The sequence below is a fragment of the Globicephala melas genome, chromosome 12, assembly GCF_963455315.2.
Source record: "Globicephala melas chromosome 12, mGloMel1.2, whole genome shotgun sequence".
Lineage (NCBI taxonomy): Eukaryota > Metazoa > Chordata > Mammalia > Artiodactyla > Delphinidae > Globicephala > Globicephala melas.
Window position 1 is genome coordinate 67632860 of NC_083325.1, and position 19553 is coordinate 67652412.

Here is a 19553-nt window from a genome sequence, read left to right on the forward strand (position 1 = left end):
TATGAAAACCACAACAAATGGTTTCAGGAAAAATCAGGAGTACAATAAGGGTGTAAGACAGGGCTTCCCTGGTGGCGCAGTGGTTGAGAGTCCGCCTGCCGATGCAGGGGACACGGGTTCGTGCCCCGGTCTGGGAAGATCCCACATGCCACGGAGCGGCTGGGCCCGTGAGCCATGGCCGCTGAGCCTGCGCGTCCGGAGCCTGTGCTCCGCAACGGGAGAGGCCACAACAGTGAGAGGCCCGCGTACCACAAAATAAAATAAAATAATAAAAGGGTGTAAGACAGAAGTCAAGTCACCAGTTCACAGAAAATAAACACAGCAACTTAACGTACCACAGTCTGAAGGCATTGGTGCTGCAGAAATGGAAAAGATAACTGGTGTATCAGAACCTTGAAATAAAAATGGGTATCTTCCAATCAACGAACTTCCTTCTAATGGAAAATCCGGAAGGTCCTCTATGGTCATCTTCTAGAAAGCCACCTTTAATGAAAGGGGGGGGAAAAGCATATCTATTATATTTGTATGTAACTTAGAATAACTGCCTTCAGTCACAAAAAGCCTATTTTTAAAAAATATCTAATCTATTGACATTTTTAACTTCAACCTTCAAAAATCTATTTTAGAGAAAAAGGGAAAAATATTTCCTTTTACCGAACTGTTGTTAAAGAATATACATTGCTTAACACTGTCTCTCAGGGTCAACAGCATATGTAATCTTTTTAGGCAAAGATCGGGAGTAATAAAAAACTACTACTATATATTTCCTAATAATAGGTGAAAACATTTTTTAAACACTGAGCTACCCTAAATGGGTGATGTTCTCTTTACTCGCAGTAACAAACGAGATGTTATCCCTTGTAGGTGCATCTCTAACTTCTCATAGGATCTGACACAGGTTCTATCATCTGTCATCCAGTAGCTCATGCCACGTGCTCATCATATGAAAAAAATCTAGTTTAAAATGTGCTCATTATTTTCCAACATCCCAGAAACCTTTACTGAAAATTGACCATATCACTTGTACAAATTTAAATCTAGGAGCTTACCGACATGGTTTCACTTAACAATGCAGAGGATCTGTCTAGTTCGTCCCAGCAGAAGATGGAAGGCCATGCCTTTTAAACCACATCACTTATACTACCTCTCTTTTCCAGGAAACATGAGCACTCAGAATAAATATGTCTAAATTAGACAGCTGCTGCACCCCAGCACACATATCAGAGATGACACAGAATGCAGAGAAAATGTTAGTAAAACTGAACTCTGAAGCTTAAAAACCTTTCAGTTTCTTTTGCACCAAATCTTTGCAGTCTGAAATATTACGAATCTCTATATCTGTTCAAATTATAAGCAGAAAACTATATTACAAAACTAAATAAAGGTGATTTTAGATTATTTCAGTAGAAAGAATAGAATAAGTAAAGATGGTTAACAGATAGCTTACTCTAGCAGATAATGCCATGCTAGATATTATTCAATGTGTGCTCTATTATACTTGGTAAACCAACTCTATGTCTATCACCTTTACCTATCATGCTTACCTACCATCACCACCCTGCTCCAAAGAAACAGTCACCTTTCTGAGCTAAGAGGTTTGTTTCCAATTAGATTCATATGTTTTCTGAATACCAGCAGAAACTGGTAAAGAGTAAGGCAATTTCTTTTTTCTCATGAGGTACATGTTTACATGGACATGGATATTATATATCAAATAACTTAATACAGTGTTACTATGTTAAAGGTATTCAAGGTTTCTTGGATGCTAAAATTACTCGCCACCCAATACTTTGAATCATTTTGACATTACCCTGGCCACATAAATAGGAAAAGTTGTTGCCATACAGCATGGTGAACTTCCTCAAATACTAACAATTTCAAAAAGTAGCGCCTACCACAAAGACAGCCCTCCTTCAATACTATAGCTTCTCAGTATTCAAAGTCAGTCAGGATTTCTACTTGTTGGCTTCTACAAATTACCTACCTGGCAGTAAATTTGAGCAAAATAGTCTATGCCAGGTATGAAGCATCCTTTAAAGTCAAGGACCAGAATTAAAATTTAATAAATATTAATATGTACAAGGCACTACACTATTCTAGATGTTTCAGAGAATACAAAAATGAGTAACAGATGGTCCATGCTTGTTAGGTAGCTTACAGTCTACTAGGGTGAATAAAATAGTACTAATAACTATAGACGATAAAACTGAGTGAAATATGTTCCATAACCTAAGTACAAGGAACATTTGTTATGGGAGTTCCTGAGAATCAGAAATGGTGCAGTGAAAAAAGCATCACTGAGATGAGTCCTGAAAGATGAGTAGGCAGAAATAGGGGCATAAATTTAAAAGGGGAGCCCATCAAAGGAATAGCAGGCTGGAACTCAGGCACATCTAGTAAGAGGAAAGGCTGTTGTGGTTTTTTAGGACTCTCCTCAGTAGTGCTTTCTATACCTGATCAAACACCAAACCACTTAATTCCATGAGCACTGGAAACGGTTGATTTTTTAAAAGGAGACTGTCCTGATTCAAGCTGTCTTAGGAAGGTTAATCTGACTACAATCACACTTTGGGACTCAGCCATGTTTTTAATGCTCCAGCAAAATGACTAAGTGGTTTTCTTTCTGAGCTGGTTAAGAGGAAGCCACCTTTCAAAACCTCCCTTTCAAAGAGTGGGGTTTCCCATTCAAAACTATTTTTTAAAGTGATCTTCAGAGTGTACCTTTCATTTTTTTGTAGACTTGAGATCCTTAAAGACAGGAACTGTATCTTACACGACTATCACTTGCCCCAGGAGCTAGATTAGTGTTTTATACACATTTAATAAATATTCAAATCCTAGATTTGACGTGGAAAGATGATTCATTCAACAAGATGTAATCAACTTCACTTTACATATTAGATATTTCAAACCCATAGAAGCTACTATATTACCTGAACAATGCAGTGAATATTCTTCATGTTTTGTGTCTGCACTGCATTTTCCCCTGGTCCCATTCCCTTTCTTTCACACGAAAAGCCCAACATTCTACCTTTTGTCCCACTTAAGAAAGCTATACACCTCCACAAACTTCTGTAGAGTTTTAGTTTAGAATCCTTTCCTAAAAGCGATTTCTGGGTCTAAGGATCTGGGAATCTTGGTTAAACCTAGAGATGTGCCTAGCTGGATTGAGTATATACTTTCATTTCAAATCCTACTATGGTTACTTGGTGAGAATGGATTATGTAAAGATATCCAAGATTAAAAGTTGGCCCCAATTAACTGTGTACATAACAGATGCAATAACAAGGATCAACTTCCCCAAAGTTTGATTTACATATGAATCTCATCACCCCGAATCAGCTCTGAGTAAATGCAACTTGTAACATGGCTCTAATATTTTGTATTTTTTTCAGAGATACCTGGTCAATGCGCTAACATTAACATAAGTGCTAAAAACATAAATGCTCAAAAGCCACATGTGTCTAGTGGCTACCATACTGAACACTGAAGAAAGAACACTCCCCTCATCTCAGGAAGTTCTACTGAATCAAACTCTAGACAAGAAAACAATATACAAACGCCTGAAACAACAAGGAACAAAGGCTAAAAACCTAAGCAAGCCTATGGTGGCATACTTAATTATACATAATTAACAAGAGAACAGTAAGCCTAAAAGTAACCAGATGTTCGCAGATTTACACTGGGATAAAGTGTTAAGTTGATTCTGTAACATGAAGATCACTAGTATGTTTCAAAATTGGAGTTGTTATAAGCCATAAAAGACATCATATAAATATTTTTCTAAAAGCCTTGCTGATAGGGGCTGTTTCTGGTAAATCTGAAACGTCCGAAATAAATCCTGCAAAATACTATACCATGTGCCAAATCTTCTATAAAACAAATAAACAAATTCATTCTATTTCAAGATTCAATCTTACAGCCCAGGTAGTCCATATCAAACGAGAGTATTTCAAAATGCATATTTAAATTAGCAAAATAGGATGGAAACCAGGATGGCTTTGCCTCATAAAAATGCAGAAAGCTAGACTTCTGCCAATTTCAATTATCTTCTTTCTCTGCACAGTTGCTTCATGTCCCGCACCACGTGATCTTCTGCCATTTAGATGACTTTAATTCGTGCAGAAGATAATATAAATGACAAATGTCAATGTGAAAGTGAAGTACAATTAAAGTATTTGGCGGATGTTTCAAAGGAGGGTGTTTCTTCATCGAAATATTTAAAGGGCACCAATTTATACTATGACGTTGCTACAATGTGAAGCACAGTCTAGCTGGGAACATACAGCAAGTTATCATCCCATGAGAATATCCTCCTCTGATACATATCAAAACATTGCCTCAGAGTTTAAATTCAAATTGCCTACATAGTCTCTAGATTAATGAACAACCTGACATCTAATTCAAAAGAAAGCTGACATTATAAACCCACCAATTTAACCCACAAGGATGAGGAGTCTCTGTTTAGCAGTCTCAGCGCAAGTGTTTTCCCTAACTTCCCTTCCCATGATTTAGAATTAAGGAATCTCGGGGTAGCAAACGACTGGAAGCAGAGTCATTTGTCTTAGCTTTGAATTCTCACCGGCAAAAGGTTTCTCAAACAGCTTAATAAGCAAGGGGAGTAATGAGAGATGTGAAGAGGCCCCTTTCAGGAAAACCACGAAGGGCTGGGTACAGCACGCTGCCCATCGCTGCGCGCGAGACGCTCTCCCAAGGGCGTCGGGGCGGTCAAAGCTGGAGCTGCGGAGCGGGGGCCGGAACTCAGTTCCGCCGTGGGGTCCAGCCCGTCCCACACACCTGGCAGCATCTCATCCTGAAGTTAAACCGGCGGTGAGGAACAGAAACCAGAAACCCGGCTCCCCGCCTGTGGGCCGTTCCAACCCCGCCCTCGCCCCAGGGAGGCCTCCAGAAGCCGGAGACTCCGGCGCCCACTGCAGGCGACCGCGGGGCTCCCAGCGCCTCCGCGCTGCCCTCCCCGAACCGTCAACCGGCCCTCGAGCCCCCGCACCCCCGCCCGCCCGGCACGGAGCCCCCGCGCCCTCCCGCCCCACCTGCCTCCTCCTGTCCTCTCCGGGCGGCCGACGGGGAACGCAGGGGCGCGGAGAGAAGGCTAAGAGGCGCGCTTCTCCTCCCAGCACCGCTATCCGGTAGCCGGCCGCGAGACCTCCCGCCGCGCCACGCTGCGCAGCGTAGCTCCGCGACCTCGCCCGGCCCCTCCCGCCTGCCGCCTCCGCGCCGCGCGCGCCGAAGCCTGGCCCCACGCGGGGTCGGCGCGCGCGCGCGCAGTGCAGGCGTCCCGGCGGCGCGCAGGCTTCGGCCCAGGCCCGCGCACGCGCCGGGGAGGGGAGACAGGCGGGGAGCGCGCGCCTGAGCTCGCCGCCTCCTGCCTTCGACCCCGGAGCCCCTCCGCAGAGCGACGGTTGAGGCTCGAGGTTAGAAAGGTCTGGTGGGCTTCGGGCGTCAACCCTGCGAGGATCGGGCGCCACTGTGGTATTTCCACCGCAGCCGAGGCAGGCTCTCGGCGGAACCCCGCCTGGCCTTAGGCCATGCTTGGGGAAACAGCCCATGGCACGCTGAACAGACGCTCCTCCGTCAAAGCCCTTAGCTAGACCAGTCTGACTGGCCTCCCAGTCTCACATCCCTGGGCTGGAAGCACTCCAACACCTTCTTAGGGGCAGGCACCACGTCTCACCCTTTTTAGGCTCCCCAGTATCTAGCCCCATGCATGGCCCAGAATAGGGCCATCAGTCAATTACCTGTTTGCAGGTCTTGCTGTAAAAAGCCTAGTCAAGGCTATAGCCAAGTTGAATGATTACACCCAAGGGTGTCAGTGTAGAGGCAGAAGAGGATGCATGAGTAGTCGTCCCAGAAGTTTATTTCCCCTGATGCTTTGCTCCCTTCTCACCCCCTTCTCTCCTTCCCCCCTTCTCCATCCCCCAAGAATCAGAAAGTGGTGATGAATGCTGACATCCTGGTCTGTGGAAGGAAAGGTGTTACTTGACACTTAATGAAGGGACTTAATGAGTCCATCGTTTCCCCATGACTGAAGTTTGTAACAGGGAGCCAGTAGTGTTCCCCTGTAACAACTTTCTCTGAGGCCTTTTTATTCTGGCTCTGATATACCAACTGACTACACTGTACTTCCACGTTCACCAAATGCAGTGCCTGGCAAGAGCAAATGTTGGACAAATTAATGTCAACCACGACTCTTCAAGAGCAGAGGTAAGTGCTCGGGCACTCAAGAGCATCTTTTCCTGTTAGAATAATTGATTCCAGACCCTGGAAAAGACCCCCCTCCATATGCTTGAGTCCTTCTTACGATATCCTCCCACCAAGTTGCCATAGTTGAGCACCTCCAGTAACCAGGAATTCACTTCCTTTGAAAGCAGCCATTTTATCTTTGACCAGCCTTGTTGAAAAGTTCTTCCTACCTTAGAAGCTAAAATACAGTTCCCTGCATCTCTTCCTTATTGGGTTCTATTTCTACCCTGAAGACTCCAGATCATGTCCAACTCCAAGGAATCCAGGGAAAGCATTCTCAGTCCTTTAGGCTGCTCCTTATGAGACATGCTTAAGATTCCACTCACCAGCATTTTAAGGGTCTCTTTATGGTGCATCCCAGCTTGTCTAGAGCTCTCTTAAATGTGACGCTCAGGAACGAATGGGGTGTCCTGTTGAGTGCAGAGAGGAGAGAGACTGCCACCTGTTTCTTGGCCCTATGCTTCTATTAGCATAGCTCACAGTATCGAAATACTCATTTGCGACAGTCACATCCCATTGTGGAATCGGGTGGAACATACTGTCAACTAAAATTCATAGCGCTTATGCAACGTTTAAACACCATGACCATCCCACAGTCCCTGGTCAGCTGCCAGTTTCTCTGTCCCTGCAGGTTCAGCACCTTATGCACTCTCAGGGATGATGATGTGACACAGATGCTTCCTCCTCCCTTCGGGGGGTTCCGCCTCCCTCTCTCTGCTCTCATCACACCCAGTTCTCGTCTGACCCCACCCACCTCTTTGACTGGTTAAAAGAAGGAAAATAATCTGCCCTTGGTTGGCTTGAAGCAACTGTAAATAAGCCCTATTGTCAGTAAGCCACAGAAATTCATAAAGGTCTATGTGTAACAGAAGGTGCTGTTGGCAAACTTTCCACATATACAGTTCACTTTATTGCTGATTTAAATTATCGCTCTGAGAAACCACTGTTAGTGGTTGACAGGCTGTGGCTGGCTGAGTTGCTTTTCACTATAATGAAAGTCTCTGTGAGAACCAGCCAGGCCACTAGCTTTTTCTGCTATACCCAAACACTATACAGTGCCTTGGCAAATTCCCAGGATACCAAGCCATTAGAGAGAGAATCTCCCACTCACTTGCTTACATTTACTGAAAAAACTGAAGTTACTCCCTAGACCATCATCAAGCACTGATTGGAGTCATGCTTCTTGGAACACCCCATGGGTTATACAATCCTCAGACCAGGAGTTGGACTGGGTAATGATATGGGGCCAGAACTGGGAACATGAAACGTCCACTGGGATGGGAAGGCACATGGGGAAATGGTCCAGCTGCAGCTGCTGAGATTCAGTTATATCTGAAGGCACAGCAAGGTTCCTGGACAATGTAGCAATAAACCACAGTCCCAGGAGGTGACCAGCCTCAGTGGTCAGCATCCATGTGGAGAAGGGGACATTACTGACTGAACACAGTTTGATTCCTACCTATGGGATCTTACTTGCCTTCACTTTACCAATGAAGAATCAGACTCCAGGAGGCTGTGGAACTTGCTCACTGTACCCTGGGACAGAAATAGGATTCAAACCCTAGTCTGTCTATCATGAAGGCCTGTGTTGATCCACAATTTTGTATTATCTGCACAGGGTGTACCTTGGGGCATTCAAGACACAGAAATGCTGCGTTGAGCAGCAGGGATCATTGAGAAATTCAGATAGCCAATCAGAATGTCAGCATCAGGAAGGTCTGTCAGGGGCTAACAGGACCACAGTCCATGAGAAAATGGTTGGGGAAGAAAATCAAAAGAAGACAGTGTCACTGCTGGTACATGGACTGAGGTATTGGGCAGGATATGATTCACGGGGGAGGAAGACAAGGGCTTGTTTCCAGAATGTGAGTGTACAGGAGACATCCAGCTGTTAGAATTGGGGTGCCAGATTGGAGACCAACTAGCAGAGGTAGTTAAATATAGACTATCAGAGCCCTGGGTAGAACCCCTAAAATCTTCCTATCATGTTTGCAGATGATAAAATCATCACCATAAAAAACCCAACAGAATCAACTATTAGACATTATACGTGAGTACAACAAGGTTGCCAAATACAAGATCAATTTCTAAAAATCAGTCGTTTCCTCTACTTCATCAGTAAGCGCCCAGGAAATATAATAGATTGTAAGAGACCATTCACAATATCAATAAAACTCTAAAGCACAATATTCAAGAATTAACCTAGCAACTTGCAAGAACTTTATGGAGAAAATTAAAGTTCTATTTAAGGACATAAAAGAAGATTAAAAAAAAGAAGATATACTATGGATAGGATGACTTTACAGTGTAAAAATATCCATTTAATCTCTAAATTCAACGTTATACCAACCAAAATTCCATCAGGAACTCAAATTTTAAGGAACTTCCATAAAGTTACAAAATAGATAAGGAAAAATAAAATTTTAAATAGTTAAATCAATTTTGAAAAACAAGAACAGAGAGAGGAAACCTACCCTGCCAGATATTACGTCATTACTACATAGTGATAAATATAGTATGCTACTAGTACAGAAACAAATGGAACAGCCACACAGAATAGAACCCTCAGAAGCAGACCCCTGGGACCTCAATATATGTAAATGTGGGGCTGCAAATCAGTGAGAAAAATATAAATTATTTAGAAGATGGTTTGGGGGAAACTAGATTAGTTTAAGAAGAAAAAATAGAGTTGGATGCCCCATGTCTACCATATTCAAAGTGAACTCCAGATTGATTAAAGATCTACATTTGAAAAGTAGGTACAATGTAGGAGAAAATCTGTATGAATCAGGGGTAGGGATTTACTTCATAAAACAAGACGGCAAAAGTGCAAACCTTAAAACAAAAGACTAGGTGATTTGACTATATCACAGTGAAGGTTTCTCTTCAATGAAAAATACCATGGAAAAAATTAACAGGCAGCTGACAAATTGGGAGAAGATAGATATTCAAAAGCAGCTAGGGATTCATATCTAAAATATGTAAGTAACTTTTGCATATCAACAAAAAGAAGTCAGAGAATCCAATATAAAAGTGAGAAAAGGATAGGAATAGGTGATTCACAGAAGGGAAAGCCAGGATAGCAAGCACACAGAAGAGATGCTCAAACTCACTAGTAATGAGAGAAAGGAAAGACAGACAGTGTGATACTGCTGATAGCCACTGGTTTGCTGGTATATATCTTAAAAACAGCTGGGAGTTGAGGGAGAGTCCTAATTTGTAGTGTTTGTCAGTTTCCATGGTACAGATACTCTCACCCCTGCTGATTTCAAGCTACCAGTGTGAAGTCACTGAACAAGAAATTGGGAAGAAGTGTGCTCAGTCAGCTCTCATGAGTCAACTCCAATGCACCACTATTTACCCATCAACCTGGCAAAAGTCAGAAAGATAATCCCCAGTACTGGCAAAGATTTGGGGAAATGGGAATCCTCATGCACTGCTGATGAGAATTTAAACTGCTAAATACATTCTGTAGAGCAATTTGGTAACATTTAGTAAAACAAACAAAAAAAATTATCAGCATTTTTTATAACTCAGCAATCGCCTTCATAGATATGCCTCAAAGGAACCATTAAAAGCGTCCTATAGGAGCTTCCAGGAAGCCAGTTTCTCATTTACTAGGTGATCTCTTCCAGTCCCTGGCTTTAAATACCATCTCTATTTTCATGATTCCAAAATGTCTGTCTCCAGCCCTGAACTTCAGACATATATTCATTTGTCTACTCAACATCTAATCTAGAGTACACTCTAGATTAATAGACATCTGTTAATAGGCATCTCAAATATAACATGTTCAAAATAGAACCCTTACCCATAACCTTTTAAAAGAAGAAGCTCCAGGAGGACAGAAGTTTTCGTCTATTTCTGTCACTGCTATATCCTCAGTAACTAGAACATATCTAGTATCGGGCCCATAGTAAAAATTTAATAAATATTTGTTGATTGAATGGGCCTGGTCCTTTAAGATTTCAGTCTCAGTAAAGGTAGATTATTATGTCCAAGGAATTTAGAAATCACAGAAGTTGTCTTTGTATCACATGCATGCACACACTCTAAAGTGGGAGGCATTCATACATCACTAAAGCTACATCAAGTTGTCTTTCCAGCAGCTGTTTACAAAACCAATACAGCTTCATCTCTGTTCACTGGAAATCATCAGCTGCTATAATAACATCTTGATTAGGGGTTGAGAGAATGTCAGACCCACTGGAACTTCCTGAGAGTGGGTAGAGAGCAGCTTGCACCTTGTCAACAATGGATCAAATGACTCACCTAACAAAGAAAGCCATTGACAGACCAATTAGCTGGTACTGAGTCATGAGAAAGTCTCCTTTGTGACAAAAACAGCATTGATAATAAGATCGGTTCTGACATTCCATACCTAACCATATTTGCAACAGCAGGGAACAGTTAAAGTAAAAATAAGTGTGAATTGCTTTCTTAGATTCACACGGGGTTCAACCCAAGAAGAAGTTATAGTCTATCTTTTCAAGGCCCAGCAAAATATATCAGGCAATATCTTTATCATCATCAAGGTAATCACAACCCTAATGCACTTCTGAGGAAAAGCCACCTGAGTTTCTAACGAGGGAAAAACGAAGGAATCTGTCAGCACTCTTCAAAACGGAAACCCCGCCTAACCTTTATGTCCCATATCTGATATACTCTCTTAAGGAAAGCCTGAAACAAACGCATATTTTAAAATTCGAGCATTTTAAAGTGAAATTAAGCACCTAAGAATAGTTACCTTGAGTCTTAGCCTTTATCAATTCAATTTCTGTAGATTTTTTTAAAATAGCAAATGATTTTTATAAATGATTTCTCCACAGACAGCTTAGGTTTTATATTTAATATGTGCTCAATAATGACCTGCATTCAGAATGGAGCTGAGGCAAGTTTTACAGATGCCCTTAGGGGATGGAAACCTACTCTTTCTGCGTTTCACATCACACTTCATCAACCACTTTGCCGCATAACAGTAACGCAGCAACCACTTGGCTATTACGTAGTAATGTAAGAATATATTAATTTTTTGGATATGTGCCCATTGCACAAAAGCACAGTGCCAGCAAAAAAAAAACCCAGCCACTCAGCTTTCTTGGGTGCTGTCCATCCAACAAGGTGCTGATGTTTCTCCAGCTTCACCCATGCCCTAACTCAGAATTCAACGCAGGGAGTCTCTCAAGGTTCAGCTTGTCAAGTGAGGCAGCACACGCCTGCTAAGGAGCTGCATTTCACCAATTTAGAGGAATCGTTGCTAGTAACAATAGCCTAGCATCTTTGCAAGCAATGGCCAGAGACATCATGGACACTGTGTGTCTCTGTTGCAAAGACTACTGGCCACGCTCAGATCTCTGATGCATCTGAGATCGGGCACCTCCTAGCACACTGGTCCACACGGTCCTCAGCTCCTGCCATCCAAAGAGGCCCAAGAAAAGAGGTGTGACCTGTGAGGGGAGCTCCTGGTCCTCCTTTGTCAAGCATGTACTAAATAATTCTAAGTATCATAAATGCCATTAGATACTGCCCTGTCCTCAGGGAGCTTATAGCCTAACTGCGAGGAAAAAAATTAAAATTCTCCAAAAATTTGGAAGCAGGATAGAATCCCGGGCTTTGAAGTCAGACATACAGGGTTTGCCTGGAACTGAGAGTGTTCCCGGGTTACGGCACTTTCAGTTTTAAAACAAAAACAGTGCCAGGGTTACCGGAATAAGTTGGTCACCCTACAGACAGATGAAAGTTCAAGTTTAATTACCTTTGGGACCTTAACAAATAAAATAACTTCTCAAAGACTCGGATTCCTCATTTATAAAATGGGCATCAGCGTAGTACTAGCGTACTGCATATTTCTTCTAAGAATTCAATAAGCTATTGTATAAAGAGAACTAAGCACAGTGCCCACTATTGAATGGTTGATCAATAAGTGTTAATTCTGTATATACAATCAATAATACAAGATAGCATATAATGAAAGACTGAATTAGATGTTTGTGGAACTAAAAACAATGGAATAAGAGATAATTGGATCATTAAGAAAAAGTTCCATAGTGATAGACTCAACAGAAAAAATATAGATTGCCCAATTCAATTTGAATGTCAGATAAACAACAAGTAATTTTTTAAGTATAAGTATGTACTGTACTTTTAAAAGTTATTTGTTATTTATCTGACATTCAACTTTAACTGTCTATCTAGGTATTTTATTTGCTTAAAATGGCAACCCTACATAGAGGAGGTAGAACTCAATTCGTCCTTTAGAGGAAGAGGGAAAAAAGAAATGCCAGGCAGAGGGATACCCATGAGCTGCAGTGGACCAAAGACAGGAGCAGTGCATGGGATGCCTTGTAAGTTTTTAGAGCAAACACTTTGAGATCCAGGCTAAAGAGGCTAGATTTAATGCAGAATATATGGGAGAGTTAGAGGTAAGGTGCAGGGTCCTGGGATAAGGTGAGAATCCAAAGGAAGAGATGCTTCACAGAAAGAATGAATGAGACATTATGAAGGAAAAGAGTGGATTCCATATTTTGAAACCAAGCCACTTTGAGCGGGACTTTGTAGCCAAGGAGATCAAGTATGTGGCTATCATTATAGTTAGGTAAGTGGCCTGAATTCAGCCACGTCACTCCTGGTGGCAGCAGGAATGGGGGGGAAAAGGGGTTGGATGCAGAGAGATATTATGAAGGAAGGCTATATGGAGAAGGCAGTAATTAAAATTCTAATGTGAATGTGTACTTGCGCTATAAAAACTTTTTTGAATCCCTGCAGGATCATTATTGGTGACCTAAATAAACAATTATGTATAACTCTAGAGAGGCATCTTGAGATAAGTTAATTCAGACCAAGAAAAAAAAAATAGGGCATTTAATGCCCTCTTTGCTCTTCCCTTAGTAGTAAGAGGAGATTAAAGCTATGGGATTCATACATTTCCCTCCTCGCTTTCCCCCCTCCTCGGAGACTCCACAGGGTTCTCCTGCCCGCCAGAAATGACAGAGCCCTTCAAAGAGAGTGAGTTCAATGCAGCCAGGCAGTGAGGGGACTGGGAAACTCAGGGCAACTTCCCTTGGGGTCTGTGTTACTATTTTGGACCTCCCAAGCAAGTTACTTTTTCCTGATATGTGTACATGAAATTCTACTCTTGTAGCAAATGAAAAAGGTACAGACCCATTTGGTAGCTTTTCCCCAGAAGGGCAGTGCTTCTCCTTAGAAACACTCCCTGGCATGAGCCTGTAACTCTGATTCAAAGAAGCAAAGGGTTCAGAATATCTGCCTTGAGGTATATGTGAAACCAAAACCCAATGATCCTACAAGAACCAGACCCCAAAGATCTGCTTAGAAACTCAGCTCTAAGCATTTTGTCAGCTTCTGATTGCTCACACTGACATTCTTTTTATTTTTTGAATTTTTGAATTTTATTTTATTTATTTTTTATACAGCAGGTTCTTATTAGTTATCTATTTTATACATATTAGTGTATATATGTCAATTCCAATCTCCCAGTTCATCCCACCACCACCACCACCACCACCACTTTCCCCCCTTGGTGTCCATACACACTGACATTCTTCAAGGTCATTTCCCACCTCGGCCAAGCGTGATAAAGCCCACCCCTTCCAGACTGCCCTCTGCATCCTTGTGCATGACATTTCTTATGCTTACACTTTGCATCCAGTCAATCTCTATCTTTCCAAATCCTGCTACTCTTCCAGAGCCTTCCTACATCTCACCTCTTCCGTGGAGAGCTGGCTCCCTATCTACTCCAAACTACTCCTAATTTCTCCCTTTCACTTAAGGAAGGACACATATTAAAACCCAGCTGTGGGCTTCCCTGGTGGTGCAGTGGTTGAGAGTCCGCCTGCTGATGCAGGGGACATGGGTTCATGCCCCGGTCTGGGAAGATCCCACGTGCCGCGGAGCGGCTGGGCCCGTGAGCCATAGCCACTGAGCCTGCGCGTCCGGAGCCTGTGCTCCGCAACGGGAGAGGCCACAACAGTGCGAGGCCCGCGTACCGCAAAAAAAAAAAAAAAACAAAAAAAAAAACTGTAAACTATTTTGTATTAGTTGCTCATATGGAGGCATTTTGTTCAGCCTTCCCAGTGAGGTCTGTAGATTCCATGAGGGCAGGAATTATTTCTTTTTGCCTAAAAGCACAAATACCTACTTTCTGTATTAAATTTTAAAAATTAAAGTCATAACAAATGTATCACACTAATGCAAGATGTGAGCAGAAACTGTGAGGGGCTTGAGAGGCTTATAGGAATTCTCTATACTGTATGCTCAATTTTCTATGAACTTAAAACTGCTCTTCAAAATTGAAGTCTACTAATTTAGAAATGTTTAATTTAATATCTTTTTCCAAATCCTGAGTTCCATCCTCTCTTTCAAGAAACAGAAAGAAGCAAAGAGAGAAAGGGGCAAAGAAGACATTTAAAAGATAGACCTACATATAAAAGTCAATTGCTTTCCTATATATTAACAATGAACAAATGGATTCAAAATTAGAAACACAACACCATAAATACTAGCACCAAAAAAAAAAATCTATATGAGGAAAACTAGAAAATTCTGCTGAAAGAAAGAAGATCTAAATAAATATAGAGGTATTCCATGTTCCTGGATAGGAAGACTCAATATTATTAAGATGTCAGTTCTTCCCAACTCGATCTATACATTCAATGCATTTCCAATCAAAATCCCAGTAAATTATCTTGTGGATAAGAACAAACTGATTCTAAAGCTTATATCGAAAGGCAAAAGGCCCAGAATAATCAACCCAATATTGAAGAAGAACAAAGTCACAGGACTGACAAGACTCAATGTAAAGACTTAACCATAACACTATAGCAATCAAGACAATGTGGTATTGGCAAAAGAAAAGACAAATAGATAAATGAAACAGAATAGAAAGCCCAAAAATATACCCACACAAATGGAGTCAACCAATCATTGAAAAAGGAACAAAGGCAATTCAATGTAAAAAGGATAGTGTTTTCAACAAATTGTGCTGGAACAACTGGACATCCACATGCAAAAAAATTAATCTAGACACAAATCTTACACCTTAAACAAAAATTAACTCCATATAGATCACAGACATAAATGTAAAATGCAAAACTGTAAAACTTCTAGAAGATAATAACATAGGAGAAAATCTAGGTGACCTTGCATTTGGTCATAACTTTTTACATACAACATCAAATACACAATTCATGGAAGAAAAAATTAACAAATTGGACCTTATTAGAATTAAAACCTTCTGCTATGCAAAAGACCCTGTTAAGAGAATGAAAAGGCATCCATAGACAGGGAGAAAATTTTTGCAAAACACATATCTGATGAAGGACTTGTACCCAAAATATACAAGAACTCCTAAAACACACCAATAAGAAATCAACCCAACTAGAAAAATGCGCAAAATATCTGAATAGCCTTGACCACAGAAAATACACATACAGATGGCAAGCAAGCACATGAAAAGATGCCCAACATTGTAAGCTATTAGGGAAGTGTAAATTAAAATGAGATATCACTACAAACCCATTAGAATGCTAAAACCCTACACAATGACAGTACCAAATTCTGGCAAGAATTTGGAACAACCAGAACTCTCATTCATTCATTGTCGATAGGATTGAAAAATGGTACAGCCACTTTGAAACGCAGTTTAACAGTTTCTTACAAAGCTGAGTATAGTCTTACCACATGATCCAGCAATCTCATTCCTAGGTGCTTACCCAAGTGATCTGAAAACATTATGTCCATACAAAACATGCACATAAATGTGTATAGCAGCTTTATTCATAATTACAAAAAGATTGGACACAACTAAGACATCCTTCAATAAGCGAATGGATAAACAGATTGTGGTACATCTATACAATGGAATATTATTCAGCAATAAAATGTAATGAGCTATCAAGCCATGAAAAGACTTGGGGGGAATCTTAAATATATATTGTTAAGTGAAAGAAGCCAGTCTGAAAAATCTACAATACTATATGATTCCAACCATATGACATTCTGGAAAAGGCAAAACTGGAGACAGTAAAAAGATCATTGGTTGCCAGGGGCTGGGGAGGGAGGGAGGAAAGGACAAATATATGCAGCATAGGGATTTTTAAGGGCAGTGGAATTATTTTTTATGATATTATAATGATGAATACACAACATTATGCACTTGTCAAAACTCATAGTCTGTACAACACAAAGAATGAACTCTAATGTAAACTATGGACTTTAGTTAAAAATAATGTATCAATACTGGCTTATCAATTGTAAAAAGGAAAAAAATAAAAGGTGGATTGTGAAGCATTTTTAATTTATTCAGGTTTTTAAGCACTGAACTGACTTTCTGACTTTTTGATGCTATTGGGTAGGAAAGGATGCATTTATGTAAAACATACCTAAATTGCCTCACAGTCTATGTCCAGTTACTGAAACCTGTGTTAATTTGTCCAAAATAATAGTATGGTTTGTCCAGCATGCTCACCTGTGCCTTAGCAGAAATGAGACTTCACCAGAGGCCTAGGCGGGCACAAGATTCATTTTATGATGAAACTTACCCACATCATGTCACGGTCGTCTTAATGTCATCCAGAAAAAATTTTTTTCAATTTCTCATGGGTCTTCCTCAGCAAGGGCACAAATTGTTTAGAGTGTTGGCTGGGAGTGTATGGAAACAGGTGTATTCATAATGGGCTCCCTTGGGCCCATATGCAGATTCCAGCTAGAGAAATCCTGGGTGGTGGTGGCAGGCTTTGACTTGCCTCCCTGGGGTGGAGTCCTCCTTTAAGTGTACTAGCCTGCTTCTCTACAGGCAGCAAATACACAATAATGACATTGCCTGTGGTGCTATGGTTACCAGATTTAAAGGGCCAGCGGCCATTAGCTATGACCCTTAACCTACCTCTTACGCTCCAGCAGCAATGGCAGAGGAGGAGGAATCGTTAATGGGGCCTGGCCCTTCATTTCATGGCAAGGAAGAAGCCTGGGAAGCTGAAGATACTCTCCCAAAGAGAGATGGGGGAACCAATACCCCAACTCATTCTTCTCCCTCCCTCCAAGTTCCTGCCAATGCCTCTCAAAGGTGGGAGTCCTAGGGCCCTGCCCACCCCCCAGGGTACCAAGGCTTGGCAGTGGGCCTAGAAGGGGCAAACAGAAGATATTCAGAAGAACCTGCAATTTCATACTTCCCCCTTTTAGAATCATAGGCTTATCATCTGGACTGAACCGCCTCAGAACTTCAACACATGTTCTTGTTCCACCAACAAGCATTAGCTCTGCTTTCTAATATAAAGAGAACATTTTGAACAGAAATTTGAATATATTTTGTCATGATTTCTGATGATAAGACATTGTGTTGACTTTTTGCACTGCAGCCACAGATAAGCAATAACTTGGAAGAGCATCCCATAATGATCCCATGGTCTGTTCTTGAGAATTTACTGATACCTGGCTGCCTGTAAGTATTGGAGCCAGTACAGATTTCAGTTACTGACTCATGTGTGCAAAAACATAATTTTCTCTATTCTCCTATAATTGAGTGTAATTTCAATTTATAATTGAGAAAATTTAGTCACTCTCAGAGAAATTCATTTGAATTCAGTCATTTCTTAGTCAATTCAAGTTTATAATTCAGTCACAATTAGGTTGAAAACGTCCTCTCTTTTATCCTCCCTGCCCTCTCCTCTTCCCTGGAACTGACCTCAGCTCTCAAGGGCTTATCCTAGGAGCCCACTTCTTGGTCTTAATCTGTGCTGTCTGGTTCTGGGTGTAGCAGATGACACATGCTCCCCTGGGGGGTCTGCAGGACACAAGGGCGTTCCCATTAATTCTCTCCACTAAGAGGGCAGCTCCGTCCTCACCTGGTTTTCATACTTCATCCTGGGCCAACCCCCTGGTTCTCTTTCTCAGCTAAATTTTCTCTACACAGAAACCTTCAGGACATTGTGGGTGTCCTCTTATGCCACTCTGACCTGTGGGACACTGGGTCTGGCCAGTCTTCTATCCTCTTGTACCTAGACATGCCACACCACCATTCCTACTCGCCACATCAAGAGGACCTGAGGCACTTCTCCCCGAGGCTTGCTGGCTTGCTCTCTCCCCAGCCTCAGGCTGTGGTCCAGGGAGGGGGCACAAGTACCTCTTCTGTCAGGAGCCTCCAGATAAGGCCTTGAGAGGCACTGAAGAAATCTGATGCACATAAGTAAAGAGAAAAGCACATCCATTGACCTGTCACATCCCAGTCTGCCGCAGTATTCTCTGGTTTATTTCCATTTACTATTTTACCTTGTAAGGTAATACTAATGGTCATTAGATTAATTTTATTTCATAACTGAAATTGACCAGAAGAAATTTCTAAACAAGATTGTTTCAGAAATATTTTGGGGAAATAGCTACTTGTTAGAACATATGTTTATGGCTACCCCAGCACTCTAGGACCCCAAGTTCCCCATTCCCCCACTTCTGACGACTTACTTAGATATGTAAATTACTGAAGGATGGTGATCAAATTAGCCTCCTTACTCAATAATCACACTTGTTATCCTCATAAACTTCAAAGCTCATCTCTCACTAAGTGCTTACATACATTTTCAAGTCATCCCACTGGTTTCTCATTTTGTGACCCCAAAGAACTTAGTATAATACGTCAGCCAGTTCACTTCCATTTTGAGAGTTCTTTAAAACATTAAAACCAGTCCCAGAAATCCCTACAAGAGGCTATAAGTTACAGTCATCCATCTTGAAATGTGTCCACTGTTAGCTGTTTCTGAGACAAAGCTCAATCTAGTCAAGCCATGTCCTCCCATTTCATGGGGTCTCAACTTTAAAAATAATAACTTCCTAATAATAATAACAACAATAATAATAATTTCCTGAATATAAATTTGTCCAGGTATTTTACAAAGTATAAATTTAGCATTTCTAAACATGACGACACAGATAGAAATTACGAAGAAAAAGGCTGATAGAGTTGATCACGTAAAATGAAAATTTCTGTACCCCCCAAAATACCATAAACAAAATTAAAAGGCAAAAAGAAAACTTAAAAAAAAAACACCAATGGCATTATGACAACTTATAAGACCAGTCAAAATGTTAATATCTTAAAAATTAATAAAACAAAGGTAAACACCTCATTTTTTAAAAATGAACAAAGGATGTACAAGTAATCCCTGAAAGAAAATATACAAATGACCAACAAAGTATATAATTTTTAAAATATACCAACTTTCTAATAAACTCATAAATGCAAATTAAAATGAGATGCCATTTTTCCTCTTTAAGATCAGCAG

At 41.1% G+C, this 19553-nt stretch overlaps 1 protein-coding gene across 4 annotated transcripts in view; it reads right to left on the reverse strand.

Annotated features, from left to right (window-relative positions):
- Positions 1-5246, reverse strand: part of CLIP4 (CAP-Gly domain containing linker protein family member 4) — a 64973-nt gene extending 59727 nt beyond the window's left edge. The window contains exons 1-3 of one of the 4 annotated variants that reach the window (XM_070046812.1): positions 5056-5246; positions 4583-4813; positions 336-483 (exon numbers count right to left, since the gene is read on the reverse strand). In XM_070046812.1, coding sequence (XP_069902913.1) covers positions 336-468 — 133 coding nt within the window. In that variant the 5' untranslated portion in view covers positions 469-483; positions 4583-4813; positions 5056-5246. Of the gene's footprint in view, positions 1-335; positions 484-4582; positions 4814-5051 lie in introns of all 4 variants that reach the window. The other 3 variants (XM_030858034.2, XM_030858038.2, XM_030858035.2) reach the window with 3 other exon arrangements.
- Positions 5247-19553: the final 14307 nt, after the last annotated feature.